The following is a 27,852-nucleotide window of genomic DNA, read 5'->3' as shown; positions in this document are numbered from 1 at the left end:
TGTTAGGAAAGTTGGACTGGAGAAAGTTATGTTTCAAAGTGAGTAAGTCAGAGTCCCAAGTGTGAGTAGAGGAGTTGGGAGAACGACAGAGGCAACAGATGAATTTGACAGAATGTGGTAGAGAGATTTTAAGCTAGAGAAGATCGAAGAGAAGAGATTCCAAATTACTAAGTTTCTGACGGGGAATATCAGAATGGACATATGCACTAGTTAATCTGAATTAATATTATATTGCACCAACTAGAATCAAAATTTGAGATTACAGGAAATGCAGGAAATATGAATCTGTAGAAGTACTGAATGTATGACCATCCATAAGTATCTAAAGAAGGGCTTATAAATTTGAATAAATGAAATGCATTAACACATTAAATAAATTTGAATACTTGAAACATAAATTTGAGGCTGAGTAGCCATGCTTCTACTAAATTTCAGGTCCTGGACAACTCTTAGTTGTCTAGGAGGAAATTCTGCTCTCACAATATCCTTACAGCAAACAGGATTCAAGTGAGAGAATTTTAAATTCAGTTGTGAATGACTGATCATTAACAAAATCTCAGTGGAACACTAATTCTAGATCTCAATTTCTGAACAGCAATTAAAAGATTTCCTCTAATAGATTACAGCGATGCTATTGAAAGAGCACAACCATATCATTAATAAAAAAAAAATTAATTTTAACAAGAAAAAAGTAATGCGCTTAAGAAATAAATTTATGAAAAAACATGCAAATCAAATTTATCAAATATAAATCATCATTCATATTGTAAAAAAAATCCAAATTTAATGTTGACACATTACTACCAAGTGAACTGTTGTACTTTGCTTATTCCAAATTACAGCTCAAAATATATCCTCACTCTTCCTCTGGTTTTGTTTATTTGGGTTTTAATGGCACATCAGCAACTAAGGCTATAATGGGCCAAAACCACGTCTCATACAAGCTAATAGCAAAAATTTCAGTAAATTACTTAGGTATGTCAATATGTATAAAAATTATATATGTAAGATGTAAACTAATGTAAAAATATATTTATGTACAAGAAAAAAGGTTTATTAATTTTAAAAACCTAAAAACAGTTGACACATTGTCACTGTCAGATAAAATCTGACCAGTCAGATGAGTAGAAACATTAAAATACATAAAACGTTCCTATCAATATTGTGGACATTTGGATAAAATATGACAAACAGTTAAAAGGGTGTCACAATCCTCACACATAGGAGAGTCATCTGCCCTCAGCAAGAATGCATGTGTCTTCCTCTGGTATGATTCCCCCCCCCCCCCTTCTACACAGTATTAACTGTCTAAGATACAAAGCATCCAGACTACTCTGGGGAACTGACATAAGCTTGATGCAGTAGTTTTCCTGTTGCAACATGTGTTCACAGATTGATCTGCCAAAAATGACTTATGAGTGGAAACCGCCCCCCCCCCACTGCCTGTGCATGAGATCAGCAAACCTAGTCCTAATTTGAGACACCTTTATAAATTCCCCAGTCTATGAGAGGACTCAAACCCGAAGGCCATATAGTGAAAGTACTACTCTGTTATAGTGTAGTCAAAACACATAAGAAATCTAATAGAAAATATTAAAAATATAACTTGGCATATAAAACTTATACAAGAGATTTTTAACATGTGTATCATATTACAATGTATAAAAACCATACCATACCTCAGTATATTTTAATATATTAGCAATCTCTCCCAACTTTTCTTCAGCTGGCTTACAAAGAAAGCAATTATCACCTTGCATTGCCATACTATTAATCATTATGAAAATATTTCCTTTTACAGATACCATATCCACTGATGAAGAATTGAAAGCCTTATGAAATCTCTGTGCTAAATAACTGTTTATCCTAAAAAATAGAATAATTAATTTACAATATTGGGCAATAACACTGTAAAGGACATTGTGATAACACTATAAATAACACTAAATTTTCCCAGAATATAAATAAAAGTATACAATTTTTTTCCAAATGGAAAGAATTTGTACACTTTTATTTCTGTGCAAATTTCATACTGTTTCTTGAGAATTAGGTTTTTAAATAATTATTAAATGTATTAAAATTAGTCAAATTTAAAATGACTAAATTTTAATAAATTTTTAAATTCCTAAAATTACTAAATTTTACTGAAAACGTTTAAGTTTAATGAAAAATGCCATACTTCACTGTAAAAAAAAATATATTTAACGATGAATATTTTTATGAATTCAAGGTTATTCAAGCCGTGACCATCTTTGTAAATCTTATTACAAAATTTTGATTAAAAAAATCTGATTAAGTCAAATGTGGCTGTAGGGATATCAGAGACGTGGTCTCAGTCACATAAGGGATGCAGAATTTAAATAAGGAGAGTACAACATGTACAGGAAGGAAAGACAGGAGGGGAGGAAAGAGGAGGGATCATGATCTTAGTTAAGAAGCACATAAAATTTAAAGAAGTGCATTCAGTTGACATGGGTAGCCAGTGCAATGTTGTGAGCCAGTCTGCTGTGAAATAAGCACTGGGAAAAAAATGAGAGAAGGAGTGCATTATGGGCCTAAAGAGTGATGAGCATTATGAATAAATGCACAGACAAATAGAGTAGGGCAGAAAATTGAAATATATAAAATCTCTCAGTTAAAACCTCTTATTATAAAGGGAAATTTTAACTTTCCAAATATGGACTGGAACTTGTGAGTTGGTCACTCACATAGTAGCAAGACTTTTTTGGATTTATTGGATGACTGTTTTCTACACCAACATATCAGAGATATGTTGGTGTAGAAAACAATGAGAAAAAGCAGCACTCCTGATCTGATTATCAGCAGTGAATCTTTGTGCATTAAGAATCTGCGGATAAAGAACCACTAGGTGGCAGTGATCACATTGTACTGATGTGTGATTTACTTAAAGATCTATCTACTGTCAAGGACAAGTGGAAGAATTTTTGCTTTTGTAAAGGTGACTAGAGTGGTCTCAGCCAGTTTTTAAATTCTATTCAGTGGAACCAACTGATAATGTTGCCAACATCAAATTCTAAATGGGAGAAATTCAGGGAAGCGGCTAAAGAAGCTACTAGGCATTTTATATCAACTAAGAAATACTGTTCAATGCTTGGACATAAATGGTCAGACAAACTTATGAGACTTGTGGCAGAGAAGAAAAATACATGGGATGCATATAAATTATCAGGTGATGTAGAAGCTTACAGAATATATAAACTAGGGTGCATTGAAGTCACAAAGGAGGTTAGGCAAGCTAATATTATAAGAAGTCTCTAGCAAAGAATGCAAAGAAGAGCAAAGCAGGAAAGATTTCTTTACTTATGTAAACACTAAAAGGAAGAGGAGATGAATCACAATGGTCTGTTAGGTATGAATGGTATAACTGATGTACGATGATATGACGATCATGCTCGGGTTGCTGACAAACTGAATAGATATTTAGCATCTACATTCACACATTAGGAATTTTTTTAGGAATAGTATGCCAACAGTGTATCAAGTACTAAAAGGGAGATACATGATTTTATCATAATTGAGAGGAAAGTGGAAGAAAAATTATATTATTAGTAGTAGTACTGACAAATGATGTAAGAAAGGAAGGAAGCTTATACAGCATCAGCCTTCTCCCCTCTCCCAAAAATCACTACTTAGCTCATCTGCCCATCCTCTAATAATATGTCTAATTCTCTAAATTGATTGAAACTTTTGTATAAATTTATTTGGATTTTAATCAAACTTTTGTATGCCAACCCATTTCACAACAGCAGATGGTAGTTGTTCTAAGCATTTTGCACACATCTATTCTGCAGGCATTCTTTCCCATCCAATTTACTTTTTATTTCCTATTGTGTGTATTGTGTGTGTGTGTGTGTGTGTGTGTGTGTGTGTGTGTGTGTGTGTGTGTGTGTGTGTGTGTGTAAAAGTGTAAAGTGTGTTAGTTGTCTGATGGCACCAGGGGTTTCCCCCATCTCCACATTGTATTCTTTGTGAGTGACACAGAACTCTGTGGAGGCCACAGATCTAAAAGGTGTGTGGGAAGTGGTCTGTTGTGTAGCATTATGTTCTCCTTGTTTCTCTGACCATTTAGCTGTTGGGCCCCTACTGGGACCCACCATTGCCTACATTTTGCCAAGAAGAGGCAGGTCAGGCACCCAGTAGATTATTTAAGTACTCCGGCAGGCTCCACCAGCTAATTTCCAAGGATTTCAGTGGCAAGGCCTCAAAAAAAAAAAAAAAAAAGAAAAAAGGGGTATAGACTAGAATTTGGCCAAAAGAGATTTACAAGAAAGCGGTAGAATTTAGATGTCGATTAAAATTTGGTGGCATTGTTAAAGGGGATATACTCGGTCAGTTTAGCGAGAGGGGGAGGACTCTGAAGACTGGGGGGAAAACAGATAGAAGGATATGGATGATAGAGCAGGCATCCCCAAAGAGGTCAGTGCAGATGAGCCCCCACCAGGCAAAGTATGGGGGGAGGAGACAAGGAGGAGAGGAGACAGAGACCTGTCTCATCCCTTCCCTGCCTGGGAATGGGGTTTTAAAGGGAACTGGGTTAGAGTACCCAGGTTCATATCGGCAATGGCATGTCAGCAGCAAAGCTACAGAATGTCTTCGTCGGTGATGGTTGTCATGTCCAAGTAGTGTCGAATCTGGTAGGAAAGTCAAGCTGTCCACCCGCTCTGAGGGTGGGATATGTTAGCTGGCAGTGGGGAACCCACCAGGCGAAGGGGTGGGAGAGATACACATTTACTTCATTCATAATCTGCATTCTCACTCTACCTACATTCATTTTTTTTTATACTTTTTTCTTATATTTTATATATATATATTTTTTTTTCTTCCAAGTTTCATATACAGGGTGTCTCAAAAATATTGGTACAAACGTTTAGGGGAGGTAGGTAACATCTAAAGGAATGTGAATCGCATAGGAACCCATAACCGGAAACGTCACCGTAAGTTGGTAGACTGCGCTGTTCATCAGTTCGCAAGAGGGAAAATTTCTGGTTTACTCATTCAAGCAGTAGTCGCCACACGAAGAGCATGCATCGATATACAAACTGTGAGCTGGCAGACATGCACCTAATGTATGGATTAGCAGAGGACAATGGATGAGCTGCTCAACAAATTTATGGAGAACGCTTCCCAGACAGACATGTACCAGACCACCATTTGTTTGCATGTGTGCATCAAAATTTGTGCGATTATGGGTCATTTAGAGGTAACAGGAGTAGTGCAGGCAGACCACGTTCGACGCGAACTCCCACCATGGAAAAAAGTGCGTTGAATACCGTCCAGAATAATCCTACTACCAGCACACATGCCGTTGCCTCTGCCTTAGGAGTGTCTCGTTGCAGTGTACAGTGTATCTGGCATGACGATTCCTTACACCCCTTTCATCTCCAAAGGGTTCAGCTACTGCTCCCCCAAGATCATCCTGCATGTGTGGCTTTTGCGCAGTGGTTTCTCCAAGAATGTTCAAGAATAATTTTCCAGCCTATGTTTTGTTCACAGATGAGGCTTATTTCACTCGAGAAGGCTTATTCAATCAGCATAATGCTCATGTGTGGGCTCACAACAACCCACACGGTGTGCGCCCCCATGCGGCACAACATCACTTTGCAATAAATGTGTGGGCAGGTATGGTCGGTGACTGCTTAGTCGGCCCATACCTGTTACCATCCCACATGAACTCCACTAAATTTCGGATCTTTCTCGAACAAGTTCTACCAGGTTTACTTGACGATGTTCCAGCAAATGTGAGACGCAACATTTGGTTTCAACGTGACGGGGCACCTGCCCATTATGGAAGGTGTGTTCGTGACTATTTGAACAGACGTTTTGGGTGTCGATGGATTGGCTGGGGTGGACCCGTTGCCTGGCCCCCACGCTCACCTGATTTATTGAGCCTTGATTTCTTTCTGTGGGGGGCCCTCAAATCTATCGTGTATGAATTGCCTGTGGAGATGGAAATGGATCTCGTGGCGAGACTCGTCTGCGCTGCTGCTACTGTCAAAGAAACTCCAGGTGTGTTCAACCGTGTCCGCCAATCCATGCTGCATCGGTGTCACACATGCATTGCATCTCATGGTGGAACCTTTGAGCATCCGTTGTAACATCATGAAATGCATCCATCTCGTACTCGATTGTTAATATTATATCAAATAAATGTTTGCCACTAATTACTGTCTTGTATCATTTCTGCTTCTTGTGCTGCTGCTACTACTTTCCCGTGATGTTTCCGGTTATGGGTTCCTATGCGATTCACATTCCTTTAGATGTTACCTACCTCCCCTAAACATTTGTACCAATATTTGTGAGACACCCTCTATATATATATATATACATATATATATATATATATATATATATACACACATTTTTTTTTTTTCTTTTTTTTCTCTCACTCACACTCATTCATCTTTTTCTCACACATCAGTGGGGGATGCAATGATGTTTAGTGTAAATTTAAATACTAATTAAAACTAGGGTTAGTGTGTACTTAACTGTAGCATTTATGGTTTGTGTTCTTTTTCTCACACTCTTACACTTTCATTCATTCTTCTAGCTTTCATTTCATTTATTCAACTCTTGCTTTCTGCACTGCCCTCTCTGGGCACCTCAACTTACTGTTATTCTTCAGTTGTGCTGCAGGCCAAGCCACAAGTTTTTTGCAGGCCAGGAGAGAATGCAGTGATACTATTTGTGTTAGTAAATGTTTGTTAGTATATACAAAGTAATGCAAGTTATTTTTAACTTTGTATTCTTTCAGCCAATACATTTGCTCTTCCACTCATTCCCATTCACTCTCTCTCTCTTTCCCTCATGCTAGGTCACTCTTTCTTTCACCAAAACTGCTATTTATTCCCTTTTATCACTCCGTGAACAGCCTATTCATTCTGTCTTTCATTCTCATTCATTCATTCTTCTGTCATTCTACATTGCATCCCCTTGCTACTTGCTTGTTGTTGTTACTTGGTTTTTAGGAGCATTAGCAACTAAGGCCATATTGCTCCAGGAATATGCAGTGGTCATTCCCTGACATTTCCGCATCCTCCGTATTTGGTGGTGATAGGCTCGAACCCTGGTCTAATCAAGAAGTGTGTGCTACGTACCGCTGCTCCTTCCCACCTGGCTACGGGGTGCCGCTACTTGCTTACTGATATTTTTCAGCTAATCTGCTTCCTTGGCTGCCTGTACATCTCCCTCCCCTACATGGTTACTTATTTAGTGTGGGGGCCCCCAGGTTCCTACACATGGCAGGATAGTCCTGGGGAGTTTTGTCACATCGGGTTTCTGTCAGGGTGCAGAATACTGCTATCCTGACAGTTTTTAAGACATTATCTGGGCATGGTGGGAAACTTGAGCAATTTTAACTATTGATTATTGTTTAATTGCTTGGGGGCTGAATTGCCATTCTTTGGAAAGTTCTGCACATTTTGAATACTTTCTGTGTGAAAGATGTAAAGGCTTTATAATTTTCCTCTTCTATGATGAACAGATGTTCTTCTCCCCTGGGAAGGGGGCCAATCTGTGCTATTAGCTCTGTTCTGGGGATGTCATAAATTATACATTCATATAGAAAGTGTGCCCAGCCTTCACTCTTGCCACAGGTGCAGTTTGGGTCATCAGTCAGCCCTAAGGAGGTTAAGTTCCACCTTTAGGTAGCCGTGACCTGTCAATATAAATATTGCAAAATGTCCAGGGGCATACCACTTAGGTGGCTTTGGGCTAACAATTGCCACACATGGCAGAAACCTTTTGGTAACTAGACCTCTGGTTTCCTACTCCCACTTTGTTTGTCATAGCTCATAGAGCTTTGTGGCTATTCTTTTTCTTTCAGCATTAGCATTAGTAGAGGTATATGATGCAAGAAAGCAAGCTTTTGCAGCCAAAAAAAAAAAAAAAAAAAAAACCCGATCCCATTTCACCCCTGACAGAGGTTTTGAGGGTGGTGCCCTCAAAACCTCTGTCAGGGGTGAAATGGGATTCCATTCAGAACAGGGCGGTTATGTTAATTAATGACTCTTCTCTAACAGTCTCTCCACTCGCTGTCTCATAGAGTACTGTTTCTGCTGCATGCCTTTTTTACAGATACTTCCATGGGCACTGTTCTTCTGAATTGGCTTCTATTATTCCCACTGTCTCTTTCAAAACAGTCTGAACATGTGCCCCCACCAGCCAACATCCATTTACTGTCCAACTTCAAACTCACAGAACCAACTTTTCATCTTTCTCGTTTATTCATTCAACTGCCGTTTTCTGGAACAATCTTCCTTCATACGTATTTCCTGAAAATTACAGTCTACAGAAGTTCAAGTCTAATGTCAACAAATATCTTCTTTCGTCTTCTCAACCTCCAACCCAAGCACAGTACTAAATACTATAGGTATTTAGTACTGTACTAAATACCATACCTCTCATGTTTGGGGTTTTCATAAGAAAAAAAAAAATTACCTGATCTTGATGTCATCTGCAATTTTGACATCATGTGATTTCAAAAAATCAGAACAGTGGTCTCAGTACTGAACTTGACTGTCATCTGAGGGATTCTAGTTCTTATATTAGCCCAATTTCTTCAAATTGAGCTAACGTAAGAACTCCAGTCGTAATGTAAGAACAAATCTCCAACCATTAATCACAATCCTCTGCCTCCTTCCCTGCAGTCCACCTAAGAATCTTAATTCAGTAATGGCAAATGATAAGTGGCAAATAATGAAATAAAAGCATCTATCCAATATGCTTTCCTAAAATGAGAGCAACTGGTATTAGTCTTTTTTGATATGGAAAGAGCATATGACACAAGTTGAAGATTTTTAAAGACCATTAGAGAATCTCTTCTCTTGTTTTTATTAAAAACTTTTTATCCTGTCAGTAAAATTTCATGTAGGGTCCATTCTACTTGGTGTGTTTACTAATAGGAGGAATTTCACCAGATCAGGTTTATGTGTTACTCTTTTCGACATCAAATTAAATTTCATTACAGATCAACTTCCGTTAGAGTTAGCTGTAAATAGTACTCTCCAGGTTTATGACTATTTTTGCAGTTTTTTTGCAGCATATTTTTTGCAGTTGTGCAACATGATGGTCATTGGAAGACATTGATCACCTCATCTCATGGGCAATGGATCTAGATTCTTGCCACAAAAGACCATTTTCATACATTTTTGTTGTTGACAAATTTTTTTCATCCTGAAGCTGAATTGAGGCTCAGAGAAACTGCCATTCCAATAGTACCAGACACAAAAGTTTCGAGGGCTCGGCTTTGATAAAAAGTCCACTTCAACATATTAGTAAGCTGTGCATAAAGTGCACAAGAAGTTTGAATATCCTCTGTACACTCCTCTACTTCTTGGGTGAAGACCAGTGCACCTTACTCCATCTTTATCAGAAGTTGTGTGATTCAAATTAGATTGTGGACCTCCAATACACGCATCCTCTAGAAATAGTGTACTCCGATGGCTCGATCCAGTCCACCACTAAACATATTGCTACTGGAGCATTTTGAACATCTGTCCAAAGACTTTATGTGGAATTTTTTTTTTTTTTTTTGTTTAAATTAGGTTGTATCACGAGCATTGTTTAGTGTGCAATATCACACAACGGAAGACAGGTACAATAAGACAAAGAGATTCATGTTTGAATAAACTGAAGAACATTTGCCAAAACTAGGAGAATGTATTAAAATTCTAACACATCAACTCAAAAGAAACAGAGAATGTCTTTCAATTTGTATTTGTACATAACAGAGAACTGAATAGAGTGTTATTCAAAATGACTGGCTGTGATAAAGTATGACATACTGCAGTTAACCAGTGGAAAAAAATCTTTAAGAATGAAAGAGACTATTTCATTCTAAGTGGAATAACTGAACAAGTCTTTGTTTGCTATCTTAAGTTGCTATTATTTTCTTTCAGTTCATTATACTTTTATTTTCTTTCATACATTTTATTTACAACAGAGAACATATCTGTAATATTTTTCATCTTATTACTGATTAAGAAAGACAAAAATGTGATCACTTACCTATTATGGAAGCCAATGTCATGATTTCCCACGACCACATAGAGTTTTATGTTTTCAGTCACTGAGAAGAGATCATTGAATCGTTCTACATAATAATCAAATTCGTCATCACTACACCATAAACCTTCATCAAAAATATCGCCTACAGAAAAAGTTTTTTATTTATATTGCAACATTATCTGATGCACTTCAGTGTTTAATTATTATCATATAAAATTTTTTAAGCACAATTAAAAGATACAAAATTTTTATTTTAAAAAAAAATAATAAGTCAAAGACTTGCTTGACAGTGCTCATATGCACAAATATGACAGGAACTGATAAAAAAAAAACTGCTTGTTATTGGAAAATCACTAAACCTCTGTGTTTCAAAAATGTAAGGAAACTTCCTGTGGATTACACTGCGAACAAGAAAGCTTGGATGACTTCGGATATTTTTTAGCAATACGTAAATGACTGGAATAAAGAACTATTCAAAAAGAAGAAAAATATTTTATTGTTAGTTGATAACTGTCCAGCACATCCCCAGATTCAAAATTTGTCCAACATTAACCTAGGTGTTTCTGCCTCCAAATGTGACATCAATTTTACAACCAATGGACATGGGCGTAATTAAGAGTTTGAGAGCACTTTATAAAAGATTTATAGTTCTACGTCTAATTAGTCAAAGAGAACAGAAAATTAACAAGTCTATATCGATATTGGATGCTATAAATTTATTGAATGATGCATGGAACAACATTATTTCGACAACCATATTGAATTGCTTCAAGAAATCAAAATTAAATTCAAATGAAATTTCAATCATAGATGAAGATCACAGATGAAAACCTATAACAATGTTGTAGGTTTTACTAACAACATCGATGAATTTGTAAGAGTTTATGACAACTTGTTAACTAGTGGTCTCCCTACAGAGAGTGACATTGTAGATTCTGTGTTCAACAAAGACAATAAAGATGATGATAAGTGAAAGTGAATCAAACTCAGTGCCAACAATCTCCCAAGCTCAAGGTGCAATGGACACATTAATCAATTTTTTTGAAGAAACTGAGGCAAATAATGAGACTTTTAATGCATTGAGTATTTTAAGGGGAAACGAGAAATATCAAAGTGAAATCTTTAAAACAAACATCAATTTTAAGATTCATAAATAAAGACTAATTGAAATTGTATTTATTATTAATTAGTATTGTTTTTAATTACAAAGAAATGAACTGTGTTTGGTATTAAGCGTATGGTTTTAAAATTAGAGACCAATAAATTGTGTTTAATATTAAGTTTATTGTAGTTTATACAAGCATTCATACAAATAATATGTAGGTATATACTGATATCATTTTTTTCTCTCTAATATTTCTTTTGTTTTTTGAATCTATCTTTTTATCAAGTTATTAGCATTAGCATTAGTAGAGGCATATGCTCCCATTTCACCCCTCCGTTCATTCCAAATACCTCTCCAGCTCAGCCTTAAATTTATTTAGGCTATCAACTTCCACAACGAAGGATGGAAGTCTGTTCCACCAACCAACTATCTGCTGGCTAAAGGCAAACTTCCGGATATCTATCCTACATCTGTCTTTTCTCAATTTGAATTTATGCCCTCTCACGTGATTACTCTGAGCAAGAGGAAGAATTCCATCAGCATTGAGCATTTTGAAATTTTCAACATTCAAATATTCGCCTCAATCAGATCACCACAGAAGCTGAGTACTCTCCAGACACTGTAATTTGCAAAACTTAAGCCTTTCTTTGTAAGAGCAACCCTTTGTTCCATTCACTAACCTGGTTGCCCTTCTCTTTACTTATTCCAACAGCTCTACATCCTTCTTAAAATGAGGCCTCCAGACCTGTATACAGCACTCAAGGTGTGGCCTGCCCATTGCTTTATACAAGGGGATAATCACCTCCTTATCCCTGCTAGAAAAATTCCTGTATATCATTGAGAAGACACTATGGGCTACTCTTGAAGACCATCTCCACTGCTCAGAAAACTTCATATCTGCCTGCACAATTACCCCCGGGTGCTTCTCGTTCTCTACCACTGTCAGTGTAGTACCAGAGTTGATACGTCACTCTGGGATTACTGCTTCCCATATGTAGTACTTTACATTTGTCCATGTTAAACTTCCTTTGCCACCTCTCAGCCCACCTGCTCAACTTTTCTAGATCCTGTTGCAGCAGCGTACTGTCATTAGTGTCCTTAACAACCCTGCCAACCTTTGTATCGTCTGCAAACTTGGACATTAAGCTTGATATACCATCATCAATATCATTTATAAATACAGAAAGCAATAATGGACCCAACACTGAACCCTGATGGACTCCACTAATAACATTAGTCCACGAAGAGCAGTGTCTATTGATTACCAATCTGTCTTCCCCCACTCAACCATCCCTTTATTCATAGCAGCGATTTGCCTCCCATACCACACTGCTCCAATTTGTGCAGCAGTCTTCCATGTGCAACACTATCAAAAGCCTTTCTAAGATCCGAATATATGATATCAAATGATCCTGTAGTGCTTCTTTAACCAGTGCCTCCATTAATTTTTCTAGAACAGAAGTTAAACTAACTTCTATTTAAACTCAAGAAGGAAAGGGATGAATCAGATTGGTCCACTAGATATTGATGGTTCAACAGTTGAGGATCCTGCTCAGGTGGCTAACAATCTAAACGAGTATTTTGCATCTACATTCACGCATGAGGAGTTATTCGGGAAGGAGAATGCTGTAGGTAAAGTAAACATTGGCAGTGAGCTGGATGATTTTGTAATAACTGAGAGGAAAATGGAGGAGAGATTGTTGAGGATAAACATAAAAAGGGCACCTGGGGTGGATGGGATCTATCCAGTTATATTAAAGGAGGCAGCAAAGGAAGTAAGCAAACCCCTAGCCATAATTATGAGAGCTTCTTTGGACTCAGGGGAGGTACCCATAGACTGGAGATGTGCAAATGTAACCCCAATTCACAAAGGAGGATCAAAGGCTGACACAAGTAATTATAGACCTGTTAGTTTAACTTCTGTTCCAGGTAAATTAATGGAGGCATTGGTTAAAGAAGCACTGCAGGATCATCTAGACAAGAATTCAGTTATAGCTCAGACGCAGCATGGTTTTGTTAAGGGCAGGTCTTGCCTGACCAGTTTGATTGGATACTACGATGCAGTCACAAAAGAACTGGATGCAGGGAATAACTTTGATATTATATATTTGGATATTAGAAAGGCTTTTGGTACTGTTGCACATGGAAGACTGCTGCACAAATTGGAGCAGTGTGGCATTGGAGGCAAATTGCTGCTATGGATAAGGGGATGGTTGAATGGCAGAAGACAGAGAGTGGTAATCAATGGACACTGCTCAACGTGGACTAATGTTATTAGTGGAGTTCCTCAGGGTTCAGTTTTGGGTCCGTTGTTGTTTTCGGTGTTTATGAATGATATTGATGATGGGATATCAAGTTTAATGTGCAAGTTTACAGATGATACAAAGGTTGGCAGGGTTGTTAAGGACACCACTGACGCTATGCTGCTGCAACAGGATCTGGAAAGGTTGAACAGATGGGCTGAGAGGTGGCAAATGAAGTTTAACATTGAGAAATGTAAAGTACTACATATGGGAAACAGTAACCCCAGAGCAACGTATCAACTCTGCGGTACTACACTGACAGTGGTGGAGAATGAAAAGGACCTGGGGGTAATTGTGCAGGCAGATATGAAGTTCTCTGAGCAGTACAGACGAGCTGCAAGAGTAGCTCATGGTGTCTTGTCAATGATATACAGGAATTTTTCTAGCAGGGATAAGGAGGTGATTATTCCCTTGTATAAGGCAATGGTGAGGCCACATCTTGAGTACTGTATACAGGTCTGGAGGCCTCATTTCAAGAAGGATGTAGAGCTGCTGGAACGGGTACAGAGAAGGGCAACAAGATTAGTGAATGGAACAAAGGGTTGCTCTTACGAAGAAAGGCTTACGTTTTGCAAATCACAGAGTCTGGATACTAGGCACCGGCGAGGTGATCTGATAGAGGTGTATAAGACTTTCAATGGTTTGAGCATGCTCAATGCCAATGGGATCCTTCATCTTGCTCAGAATAATCAGCTCAGAGGGCATAAATTCAAATTGAGGAAGGAAGGACGGATGTCGGATAGATGTGCGGAAATTTGCCTTTGGCCAGCGGGTGGTTGGTTGGTGGAACCAACTTCCATCACTTGTTGTTGAAGTTGATAGCCTAAACAAATTTAAGGCTCAACTGAACAGGTATTTCGAGCGAACGGAGGGGTGAAATGGGAGTGGTTTTTTTTTTTTTTTTTTTTGGCTGATGCTGAATAAGCTTGCTTTCTTGCATCATATGCCTCTACTAATGCTAATGCTAATGCTAACAGGTCTATAATTATTTGTGTTGTCCTTTGATCCTCCTTTGTGAATTGGGGTCACATTTGCACATCTCCAGTCCATGGGTACCTCCCCTGAGTCCAAAGAAGCTCTCATAATTATGGCTAAGGGTTTGCTTGCTTCCTTTGCTGCCTCCTTTAATATAACTGGATAGATCCGGTCCACCCCGGGTGCCTCTTTTATGTTTATCTTCAACAATTTCTCCTCCACTTTTAACTCACCGCTGGCATTCCCCTTACTAATAACTCCTCATGGGTGAATGTAGATGCAAAATACTCATTTAGTTTGTTAGCCACCTGAGCAGGATCATCAACAGTTGAACCACCAATATCCAGTGGAACAATCTGATTCATCCATTTCCTTCTGGAGTTTACATAGGTAAAAAACAACTTTTTGTTGTTTTTCTTTCCATCCTTTGCCGAGGATTTCTCATAATCTCCTTTGTGACTTGGTTACAGACCAGCTTATATCTATCATAGGCTTCCGTGTCACCCATTAATTTATATGCATCCCATGCATTTTTTCCTTCTCTGCCATATGTCTCATTATATCTAGGAAATAAACTCATACACCAACCATTGAACAAAATTTTATTGTAACTAAAATTTTTACAAATAGTATAAAAATAATGTAAAATCAAAAATAAATTATTTACAATAAACTAATGACTGTATATTGCGGAATACTAAAAACTGTAATAAAAGATCATTTACAATAAAATAATCTAAAATATAAAATTGAAAGCGTTAAAAACCTGGAGCTTTCGAGAGCGTCAGCTCTCTTCTTCAACAGTAATATGACTTCCTGCAACATCTCCTTAAATAGCTCTCATATGTCTCATTAGTTCATATGACATCCATTTAGGCCTAAACCTTGAACAATATTTCTGAGTTGGTATGTAAAGCCTAGTAGCTTCCAAGATAAATTCTTTGAATGCTTCCCATTTTGAATTTGCTGTTGGTAACATCATCAGTTGGTCCCACCGTATAGAATTTAAATACTGTCTCAGACCACCGTAGTCGCCTTTACGAAAGCAATAACCCTTCCCTTTACCCCGATGGTAGTTACCTCTTTGAGTAAATCCCACTTCAGCACGCTGTGATCACTGCCACATAGTGGTTCCTTTATATGCAGATTCTTAATGCATGAAGAATCACTACTGATAATCGGATCAAGAATATTACTCCCTCTAGTTGCCTCCCGAATGTTGCTGTAGAAAACAATCATCCAATAAATCCAAAAAAGGCTTGCTAGTGTGTGAGTGACCAACCCACAAATTCCAGTCAATATCTGAGAAATTAAAATCCCCATTATAAGACTCTGATTTGCTCTCCCACTCTATTTCCCCATACAGTTTCTTATTATACTCACTAGAGTCATTAGGCCTATAACACACTCCTACTCTCAATTTTGATATCCTAATGCTTACGTCACACCAAACTGACCCGACACTGCACTGTCCAGCGATGTCAACTGGCTTCACTTCCTTGGATTTTATGTGTTTCTTAACTAATAGCATAACCCCTCCTCCCTTCCTATCCCGTCTATCCTTCCTGTACATATTGTACTCCCCAAATTTCAGTTCTGCATTCCTTATATCTGTGTGACACCAAGTCTCTGATATCCCAACAATATCTGCCTTTGATGTTTTGAGCAATACCTGAAATTCATCAAATTTATTTACTAAACTCCTAGCATTGGTGTACATTCAAGTATACATGCACCTGTTCCTATTCTTAGCTACCCTAACACAACCCGTGTGTTAACTTGTACCGCAATGACTCCCAGTAATCTCTGAAATACCCTGCATCTTGTTTTCTAGGCCGCTGCTCATTCCAATAGAAGCAGCGCAAGAATTACTTTCACCTCTCACAGTGGCTACTGTTAATCTATTAGTCCTTGTACCCCCCCATTATTAAAAATTAAAAAAAATATAGCAGGTAGATTTAATTCATCACTCATACATATAGTGAGTAATGGGTATAACGAGGAAATTTTGTCTGTCCCTTGATGCTTGTTATAACCAAGTTAAACTGTATATAAATGGATTCATAAAAGGTTCAGCTATATATATATATATATATATATATATACACCGCATTTTCCATGGGTATATATACAGCTGAACTACATCTGCCCAGTGAAAACACTGGTTACACATTAGTAAATTTCTTTGATCAGTTTCTCCAGCTGTCTGAGCTTATAATTCCAGTTGACAATTTCCAAACCACAGCACAGCACTGAAACTAGATGGATTTTATTTTTCAAGATAGTATGATTTTCAGAATTATCTAACCTGCTTATTATTATTATTATTATTTTATTTTTATTATTATTATTATTTTATTTATTTTTTTAATGTCCCTTGATTGCAGGATTAGATGTTCTTCTATCAAACAAGTACATCCCCTCAACACATATTACGGAGAGCATTTAACACTGCAAGAGCAGCTGAGGCAATAAAGTGCACTGGCTTAATCATACAACACATCATTATAGCTGAGCAGAATCAAGACAGGAATTATACTGTGAGAGAAATTATGAAGATGAATGAAGGAAATATGGCCCCTATTTTTGTATCTAACTGGACTTTGTAAGTTTATATGGGGGTGATCAAAAAGACTGAGACAAATTAAAAATGCAAAGCACTGTTCTATTGAGCTATTCCTTTTCAAATTGATGGTTATTCCTTTTCAAAATATCCCCTACTTAGTTCAATACACATGTCCCATCTCTTTTTTTTTTTTTTATGTAAACCCCAAACACGAGAGGTATTAGAACCTATAGTGCTTAGTACCGTGCTTCGGTTGGAGATTGAGAAGATGAAAGAAGATATTTGTTGACATTGGACTTGAACTTCTGTAGACTGTAATTTTCAGGAAATACATATGAAGGAAGGTTGTTCCAGAAAACAGCAGTTGAATGAATAAACAAGAAAGATGAAAAGTTGGTTCTGTGAGTTGGAACTTGGACAGTAAATGGATGTTGGCTGGTGGTGGCAGCATGTATTCGGACTGTTCTGAAGAGAGAGAGAGAGAGAGAGAGAGAGAGAGAGAGAGAGAGAGAGAGAGAGAGAGAGAGAGAGAGAGAGAGAGAGAGAGAGAGAGAGAGAACGGGAATTATAGAAGCCAATTCAGAAGAACAGTGCCCATGGAAGTATCTGTAGAAGAGGCATGCAGCAGAAACAGTACGTCTATGAGAAAGCGAATGGAGAGACTCTGTTAGAGATGAATCATTAATTAACCTTACTGCCCTCTTCTGAATGGAATCAAGAAGCCTGAGAGAGGTTTTGGGGGCACCACCCCAGATGTGGGAACAATATTCCATTGTAGGGCAGATTTGTGATTTGTACAGAGTGAGCAGCTGTTTGGAAGAAAAGTAACGCCGAGAGCGAAAGAGAAAAACCAAGTTTTTTAGATGCAGAGGAAGCAATATTTGTAATGTGCTTGTGCCAAAAGAGATTAGAAGTCAGGGTAATCCCCAAAAGAGATATATCATTTTGCCTAGAAATCGGAGTGTCACTAAAGATAAGCACAGAAGCAGAAGAATCCTTTTTGTGGGATATAAGACAAGACTGAGTTTTAGAAAGGTTGAAATCAACTAAGTTGTCTTTGCCCCACTGTAGAATTAGCTGAAGATTGTCATTTAAGGAATTGGTAGCAGATTTTTGAGAAGTTGAAGATGATTGAGCAGGACACGGTTTCTCAAAATGGAAAGTGGAATGCAATGTGCTATCATCAGCAAAACTATGGATAGGATTTCCAGTCAATGCAAGAAGGTCATAAATATACAAGAGGAAAAGAGTGGGAGAAAGAACTGAACCTTGAGGGACACCGGCATTAGTGGAGAAGTTAGAAGACAGAGAGCCATCTACCATCGCCCTCAGTGAGCGATCAGAGAGAAAGCTAGATAACCAATTACTAAAAACAGTTGGCAAATCATAAGATGGAAGCTTGTTTAGAAGACCTTTATGCCAAACATGATCAAAAGCCTTTGAGATGTAAAGAGCAACTACTTGTGTTTCACCGAACCTTTCCATTGAATTAGTCCATAAATGGGTAACATAAGCCACAATATCACCAGTGGATCGACACTGACGGAATCCGTACTGGCGATCGTTGATCAGACGGAAGGTTTCTAGGTAGTTTAAGAGTTGGTGGTTAATTGATTTCTCCATTAATTTAGAAAGAGTAGAAGTAATTGCAATGGGACGATAATTGGATGGGAGGGATTTGTCACCCTTTTTAGGAACTGGCCGGATATGAGCAAATTTCCAAGCAGAAGGAAAAACACCTTTGGAATAAGAAAGTGAAAAAAGGCGGCAAAGAACAGGAGTAAGTTCAGGAGCACAGGTTTTGAGAACAAGTGGAGAAATACCATCAGGACCTGGAGCTTTCTTAACATCAAGATTCGTCAAAATCCTTTGGACATCCTTTTGACGGAAGAATCACCGGAGGCACTGAATGGAGCGTTTTGGGAATGGTGGGAGGTGTTTTACCAAGATCATTAATACATGAGTTGGAAGAAAAATGGGATGCCAGCAGGTCAGCTTTATCCTTGGCTGAAGTAACAGAACCATCTGGTTGGGACAGAGGTGGGAGCAGAGATGGGCAAAAGTTGCGGCCAATAGCTTTGTCAAGAGACCAGAATGCTCGGCTACCATTAGGGCAAGAAGCAAGTTTTCTACTCTTAGCCTGTTCAAACTCTAGTTTGGACTGATTAATAACTGCTTTATAATTGTTGCGAGCTTTGGTGTAGGCAGAAAATGAAACTGGAGAATTTGAAACAAACCAATTACAATATGCAACAGTCTTCTCTTGAACAGCCTTAGCACATTTATTGGAAAACCAAGGTTTATTTAAAGGACGATTTTCTGCCTATTTTCTAATACTTCAGAGAAGGAGTTGTTTGAAACATTTAAGATACCCTGAATGATATTTATTAGCTATGAGGGAGAAAAAATGGAAACCTTTTAATTCATCAGGAAATAGGGAAAAAAAATCACAAAGCTGGGGGAGAGGAAGATCTGATAATTATTCTATAGGGAGGTAATACATAATTCTGATAAATAAATAAATACATAAGCCTGATACATAATTCATGCAGTTTCCTTTTTTGAGGAAACTGAAGAGAATGCAAAAAAATACATTCTCCTGATATAGAAGTTTTCAAATAAGATTTTTTTTTTTATTCAACTTCTTTAGAACTTCACTGCAATACTATCGCAATACAGCACATTTTTGCACTGTGCAAGCATAAATACCTTTCATACTGAATGAGGTAATGTTCATACACTTGTCAACAAGCTTCATGTGCCTTCACTGGAAGTGAAGACGAACTTTGTTATTTTTATTCAGGACTATAATTATTCTATTTCAAAAATAATTTTCCTGAAGTTTGTAGATGTTTTGGGTGGAGCAGGAATGTCAACTCTAATCTACCTTTGTTCAAGAGTAAGAAGCCAATGGACATAACATGAGCATGCATGATTTCTAAATACAGTGAGTTCTGCTTGTCAGAATCACTGGTTAATTAGTATTAGTATTAATAGTAGCATATGATTCAAGAAAGCAAACTTTTACAGCATCAACCAAAAAATATATAAATAAATAAATAAATAAAAATTCCAATTTCACCTATCTAACCCTTCCAACTATTTGTCTGGTTCGTCACTGAATTTATTCATATCCAGAACAATGGATGGAAGCCTGTTCCAGCAATCAGCCACCCATTGGCTGAAGGCAAACTTCTGCACATCAATTCCGCAACCATCTTTCCTCAATTTGAATCTATGCGATCTAATGTGCATAGTCAGAGTAAGAGAAAGAATCTCATCAGCATTGAGCTGCTCAAGCCATTCAAAGCATTAAACACCTTAATCAGATCACCTCACAGATCCCTAGTCTCCACATGCCAAAATTTGCAAAACTGAAGCCTTTCTTCATTACGGCATCCCTTTGTTCCCCTCATCAATCTCACAGCCCTACTCTATTCCTATTCCAGCAGCTCTACATCTTCCAAATGAGGCCTCCAGACCTGTATGCAGTACTCAAGATGTGGCCTGACTACTGCCTTATGCAATGGGGATAATCACCTCCTTATTGCTGCTAGCAAAATTCCTGTATACCATTAACAAAATGCAATGAGCTCTCCTCTGGCAGCCTGTCTGTACTGCAAACAGAACTTCATATCAGACTGCACAATTACCCCAAGATCCTTTTCATTTTCCACTACTCTAAGTGTAGTACACACAGTTGGTATGTTAACTTCAGATTACTGCTGCCTATATGCAGTAACTTTTATTTGTCAATGTTAAACTTCAATTGCCATTTCATAGCCCACCTCCTAATTTTTCTAGATCTTGTTGCATCAGCATACCTTCATTACTATCATAAACCACCTTGCCACCTTTGTATCATCTGCAAACTTAGACATTAAGCCCGATTTTCCTCATCCATATCATTAATAAATACAGAAAACAACAATGGACCCAGCACCAAACTCTGTGGGACTCCACTAATAATATTAGTCCACAAAGAGCAGTGTCCATTAATAGCCACTCCCTGTCTTTTCCCACTCAACCATCCCTTTATCCATAGCAGTTACATTCCTTTAATGCCATACCGCTCCAATTTGTACAATAGCCTTTTATGGGAAACAGTATCAAAACTCTTTCCTGAAATCCAAGTTTATGATATCAAACTTTTTTTGCAACCAGTTCCTTTGTCACTACATCACAGTAACAAATCAAATTCGTCAGACACTATCCCTCCCCCTAAACCCACACTGTGACTGAAGTATAATTACACTCTTGTCTATGTGGTCCTGCATTACTTCTTTAACCATTGACTCCACTATTTTCCATGGAACAGACTATCTTTATTGCAAACATGAAAATAAGTGAAGATTTTACATGCATGCCTGATGCAATGCCATAAGAGCAAATATGCTAGGGGTTAACCTGAGATTACTGCTGCCTACATGCAGTAACTTTTATTTGTCAATGTTAAACTTCAATTGCCATTTCATAGCCCACCTCCTAATTTTTCTATATCTTGTTGCATCAGCATATCTTCATTATAACTTCAGAAGTTAAGATAACAGGTCTTTAATTACTCATCGCCTTTGATCTTCCTTTGTGAATTGGGGATACATTAACACATCTCCAATCCACAGGATCATGCCCTGAAGATGCTCTTATAATCATGGCTAAGGATTTTTTTACCTCCTTTGCTGTCATCCTTAATATAACTGGATAGATCCAATCCACCCCAGGTGCCATTTTTATATTTGACTTTAATAATTTCTCTTCCACTTTCTTCTCAGTTATCACAAAATCATTTAGCTCTCTGTTAGAGTTTGATATATTTCTGCCATCCCCTTATCTAAAGGATTCCTCGTGTGTGAATGTAGAAACAAAATACCTGCTCAGCCTGTCAGCAACCTGAGTAGGATCATTAACAGTTATACAATCTTGATGTTTCAAGCTGACCACCAGACTAGCAGATTCAACTCCTTCCTTACACTGTTAATATAAGTAAAATGTCTTTGTGACTCTACTTGGCATTCTTTCCAGAGACTTCTTGTACAACCTTGTTATACAATCCGGCCTAACCTCCTTTGTGACTTGATTGCAGATTAGTCTGTTGATGATTTATAATCACCTGACGATTTATATGTAACCCATATGTTTTTCTTCTCTTAATGATGATTCTTAATGCATGAAGAATCACTGCTGATAATCAGGTAAAGAGTACTGCTGTCTATTGTTGCCTCTCTAACGTACTGCTGTAGAAAACATTCATCCAATAAATCCACAAAAATCTTGCTAGTGTGCAAGTGATCAACCCACAAGTTCCAGTCAATATCTGGAAAGTTAAAATCCCCATTATAAGACATTCTGGTTTCCTGACCACTCATGTCAACTAAATTCACTTCCTTAGATTTCGTGTGCTTCTTAACTAAAAGCATAACCCCTTTCCTCCCTCCTGTCCCGTATGTCATTTCTCTCCTGGCAACCCCAGGGTTTTCCCCACCAGTTTATTTCTTCCTACTGACCCAGCCTGCTTCCCTGTGGTGAAGGACGGTAACTAGGGGTTGGTGGTTTCCACAGGCCCCTAAGCTAGAGGCTGAATGAACTACATACCAACACAACCTACAATAATCCTACACAAATGTACACTAACACTATCTAACCTTTACAGAGTACAGTGTCTATAGTTACAGAGCACTGGCCACTGTATATGTCCCAAAGTACTAATAGCAATGTTGGAGGAACCTTCGCAGTGCTACTAGTCAAACTACACTACAGTAAACCCCCGCTATTTGCAGTATCTGTATTCACGGTTTCGCGTATTCGCGATCGCCGATTTAATATAAAATGAAACCTAAAAAAATGTGAATTTTAAAGTGCTGTGAATATTTTCCGCCATAAAAAACATGGGTGTGGCTAAAATTATCTTTCCCGGTCAAAACAGCGCTCAGTGGGTGAGGGGAGAGGGGGTGACAAAATCGCGAGCGTGGATGTTTCTCGCTAATCCTTGTTCAGTATGTGTTATGCGTTTGTCATGGAAGGTTTCGTCGTTTGCTTTTAATTTATATATTTATAAATTTATATGCTTACAAAAATGATTAATCTACAGTTTTGCAATGTAAAACAGACTTTTTCGAGTGTGTTAACGGAAGAAAGTAACTTTATTGTGGACAAGTTCTTTCTAACCCCTACAAAAATATGGCTATGAATAACAAGGGAAATGTGAAAAGATCAAAGAAGGTGATGACATTAGCGAATAAAATTGAGTTATTAGACAAAATTTCTAATGGTGAAAGTGTCTCCTCAGTGGCAAAACATTATAAAATCAATGAGTCAATGGTACGATCAATCAAAAAATCGGAAGAAAAAATCCGCCGTAGTGTCTGTGAAAACGCGCTAACTGCTTCAAAAATTTGCTCTAACTCGTGATGTTAAATTAGAAAAAATGTAAAAAGCTTTAAATCTGTGGATAGAAGATCGAACTCAAAATAAAATTCCGTTAAGTTCGCTCATCATTCGTGAAAAGGCAAAACTCCTTTATCAACACTTTAACGAAACTGGTGATAGCACTGGCAGGATAAGTTTTTTTGCTAGCAAAGGCGCTGGTTTGAAAGATTTGTTTGAAATTTCTAATAAATATTACATTTAATATTAAATTGTTTCTTATTTTCATTTTGATGCCATATGCTTGCATTTCACTATGTACATAGTCATATTATGAAGGTACAGATAATACATATATAGACAAAATTTTAGACTAGTTTTTCTTATATATTTTATACTTTGGAATGGAACTCCTTTATTGCTATGGGAGCCATAACTCCGTATTCGCGTTTTCGGTATTCGCGACATTTCTCAGGAACGTAACCCCCACGAATAGCGGGGGTTTACTGTATATTCTTTCTATCCTTTCTGATGAAGATTGGGTCCATGTCCTTTGTTGTTGTTATTTGGATTTTAGGAGCATTAGCAACTAAGGCCATATTGCTCCGGGGATATGCAGTGGTCATTCCCTGACCTTTCCACATCCTCCGTATTTGGTGGTGACGGGCTCGAACCCCGGTCTAATCAAGAAGCGTGTGCTACGCACTGCTGCTCCTTCCCACCTGGCTACGGAGGCGCCCCATGTCCTTTATGACAGCCCCAATTTCCATCGCCACAGATGCAGACTTATGGTCAAAATTGGACCAATAAATCATGGAGACGAGCAACTACTCATCTCTGATGACAAGCATTACATGGCCTTCTCTGAATTTGCTCAAAAAGCTTTTGAGACTAGCAGAAGCAACCATGCTATAATCCAGACTGTGACACCCTACTGATACAGACATTCCTGCCTATTTGTGAAGTTTACTGATAATGACAAACCCAAATGTGAATGGCCTGTTAGAGTGTTTCCCATTCACCAAAATGTTAATGTTAGAAACTGTATTATTTTATGTTTTTGACCTCTATGCATAATAACTTCACATGTATATTTTTATAAATATATATATATATGTTTCTATAATTAATTCAGGTGTTATATTAACTATACATATGTTATGGCTTTATAGTGCATAGTTTAAGTGCCATTATTATGCTATTTTTGTGAACATGATTTTACAGCAAGTCGTCGACTTAGGTGATTAATTCATTCCAGAGATTTCCGCACAGGTTGAAAAGTGCTTAAATACTATCTATTTTTAATTGTATATTCATTTGAAAGGAAAATTCAAGCAAATCAACTTCTATTTAGGAAAACTTTGTGGGAAAAAAAACTTTATTCAATATCCTATTGAGTACATACTCATACCTAAATATAAAAACGTATGTAATTTAGATGAAAATACCCATTCTATTCTAATCATTTAATATGTTCTCAGACTCTGAAGATTTTGATGGTGTCTTGAAGTACTTGTCCAATGATGTCTGCACTCGAGCTCTTTTTTTTCTTATCTAAATCAGTTTGTAGCATGACTCTTATGCGGCAGTGAGTAGGAGGGTCGCAGCGGCGTGCGTGGAAGGTGCCGGGCGTAAGCCTGCCTGGAGCCGCCGCTGGTGCAGATCTTGGTGGTAGTAGCAAATACTCAAGTGAGAACACCTTGGAGAAGGTGTTCTCACTTGAGTGATTGAGCGGTAAAAAGTGATTGGAGCGGTGCATGATGCACCGCTCCAATCACTTTTTAAAACTGTTCGGTGTCTGGATCCTGAGCTTTCAAGCCAGTTAGTCCTTTGTCAATCATTTTAAACCATTTCGCCATTTCCTTAGTATCAAATCATTTTGGTGGTTCAACTTCTTGTACGTCCTCCAAAACCTCGTCTTCATTTTTATGGTCATCAAGCTCCATTGAACCTTCATTGCTTAATTCCTTTCTATGACTTTGCAACAATTCAATAAAGTCATTTTCCTCTAAATTTAATTCCAATGTTCTGGTCATTTCCACAAGCTCTCTAATTACATTTTCATTTTCTTCACTTCCCAAAGCATCTTGAATAAACTAGGGAGTGAGTTTCTTCCAGACGGCATTCATGGTTGATACTGTAATTTCACTCCAGGCAGCATCGATGTTCTTAACAGCTTTGTAAATATCGAATTCTTTCCAGAACTGCTTCAATGATCTGGCATTCTGTCCTTCAGTGGCCCTTACTGCTGTCTAAATGTTGTTCATAGATAATACTCTTTGAATGTCTGTATTAGACCTTGATCCATGGGTTGAATGAGGGAAGTTGTATTTGCAGGCAAAAATATAACTTTTATGTTTTCGTGATAGTCACACATAGCTGTTGGGTGACCAGATGCATTATCAACTAACAGTAATATCTTAAGGGCACAAAAGGTTGTAAGATTTGAAAATCTTACAAAAATAAAATTTTTTTTATAAAGACGTTGGAAGTTAGTTTTCCTTTGGATTCTTGCCATTAGTAGGATAAAATGGCAAAATCCGCAGTTTCAGCAATAAGAATTATTCAGTAAGAATTATAAAATTAGTGGATAGTAGAAACGAAAACAGAGCCATTAGCATTAACTTCCGTTAAAGAAGGGAATAGACAGAGAATACTACGGCAAACACAGCAGGGGGTTTGGCGCAACAAACAACTTAAGGTTTATGAGGGGTCACACACTGGAAACGTATTTTGAACAGCACACACTAGTTTCTAAAAATAGACGCTATAGTATCCAGTGTCACGTTTTGTGGTTTTTTGAGTGCAATAGGGACAAGCTGTTATGAGACAGGAAGAGTTGTTTTGGAGTATTCGGCCGACATTAAAGAACAACGGATGTCAACAGGTTGTAAAAAAGGGGTATAGTGAATCACATGCTACGGGGCAGGCTGAACTAGGCCTTCCAACAAATGAAAAGAGAAAAATGAAAAAGAAAGAAGAAGATTGGTAGAAAACACTTTTGGAGAGGCGTGGCGAACTCCGGAGCAAATTGTGGATGGATACGGACACAAGGGGAAAAGAAAGAGGAGTGAAAAAAATAAAAAAAAAAGAGAACGAGGAGAGAACCTTTTGAGTGGTGCTAGTGAAAGGGTGAGTCGGGAAGAGTTGATTGAAAGTTGATGAAGAAATAGCCGACAAAAAAAAAAAAATCGAAGTGAGGTTATCAGTAATGTAGTGAGTGAGAAATCAGGAGATGAAAGGGGTAGTTAAAGGGAGTTCTGCAAACAGTGAGAATGAGAGAAGAAGATTCCCTTAGTAGACCCAGTCCACTGAGGAAGGCGATAATATCCTGAAATAGTCTTGAAAGGCTAAGTAACAACCCTGGAACAGAAGGTAGCCGTCCTGACAGGCAAAGTAGCAGATCCTGAAAGCGGAGTAGCAGTTGCGAATGCCGTATGATAATGCCCTGGAAGCTGTAAGATATTGCCCTGGATAGCGGAAGATAGCAGCTCTGGATAAGGATAGGATGGAAGGCCCTTATGAAGACACCTGACCACAGAATTTAAGTAAGTGAAAGTTATTTTGAGAATTCTGTAAGTTAACTGCTAGAGAAAGGACTGTAGTGCGATATTTGGGGAATTCAATGATAAGAGAAAGTTATTTCGAGAATACTGTAAGTTAAATAGTAGTGAAAGGACTGTAATACAATATTGGGGAATTTAATGATAAAGATAAGATTAGATGGGTGAATCAAATAGGAGTAAAATCTACTCTAAGGCAATTATGGTTGGTTTAGGCAGTAATTTGGAATAAGGAGGATAGTACTGTAGATGAGAAAGTGAATGGAAGTAACTGTAGTAAGAATAGAAATATTAAATGTGTGGAGATAAAATTTATGTATATTGCCAAACCTTAAAAGTGTGTTTGAATGCAACATTGTACTTTGGTCGGAACAAGTTCTGTAACTGACACTGGTTAAAGAAATCAATGATATATATAACTTTAATGATAAAAAGTGTTATTGACACCTATCAGGTATGATTGATTGTGTTGTAATAGGAGCAGAAATAAGGTGAGCATATAAAGAGTGTAACTATTTAACCTGTGTATGCGTAATGAGAAAGGTGAGATAACAAAGAATTTGTAAAGAGCCTGTTAGATAGGAAGGAACTGGATATGTTGTAAGTACCTTGGTGTTGAAACAGTGAAATTCTATTCTTAATGAGATTTGTTATGATTTAACTATAAATATGCATAATGAACTTGTTTTTATATATAACATTTGTGTAATTATTTGTTGTGCTGGACACAAGCCTATCCAAGGGAATTAAACACAAATAAGAGCTTTTCCCCTTGAACTTAGAATTTTCTGTGAAGTAATAGTCAAATGAGCAAGTGGGGAGTTATTATAAAGGGGATATATAAATAAATAGGGGAAAAAATCTAAATATAAATTATATATATTACACCAAACCCCCGCCCCCCCCACAAGGTGATATAGTTGTACACGTTGGCACTAATGATATTAAGAG

The 27,852-nt window shown here is 37.6% G+C and overlaps 1 protein-coding gene across 1 annotated transcript in view; it reads right to left on the bottom strand.

Moving 5' to 3' along the window:
• PGAP5 (Per1-like protein PGAP5) overlaps window positions 1–27,852 on the bottom strand; it is a 291,616-nt gene that overhangs the window by 88,813 nt on the left and 174,951 nt on the right. The window contains exons 4-5 of the mRNA XM_090382931.1: window positions 10,027–10,168; window positions 1,680–1,866 (exon numbers count right to left, since the gene is read on the bottom strand). Of these exons, the coding sequence (XP_090239057.1) occupies window positions 1,680–1,866; window positions 10,027–10,168 (329 nt within the window). The remainder of the gene's footprint in view (window positions 1–1,679; window positions 1,867–10,026; window positions 10,169–27,852) is intronic.

Source organism: Mastigoproctus giganteus, chromosome 10 (genome assembly GCF_048544385.1).
Source record: "Mastigoproctus giganteus isolate SK-2022 chromosome 10, ASM4854438v1, whole genome shotgun sequence".
Taxonomy (NCBI): domain Eukaryota; kingdom Metazoa; phylum Arthropoda; class Arachnida; order Uropygi; family Thelyphonidae; genus Mastigoproctus; species Mastigoproctus giganteus.
The sequence above is the reverse complement of the archived record's forward strand: the minus strand, read 5'-3'. Positions and strand labels throughout refer to the sequence as shown.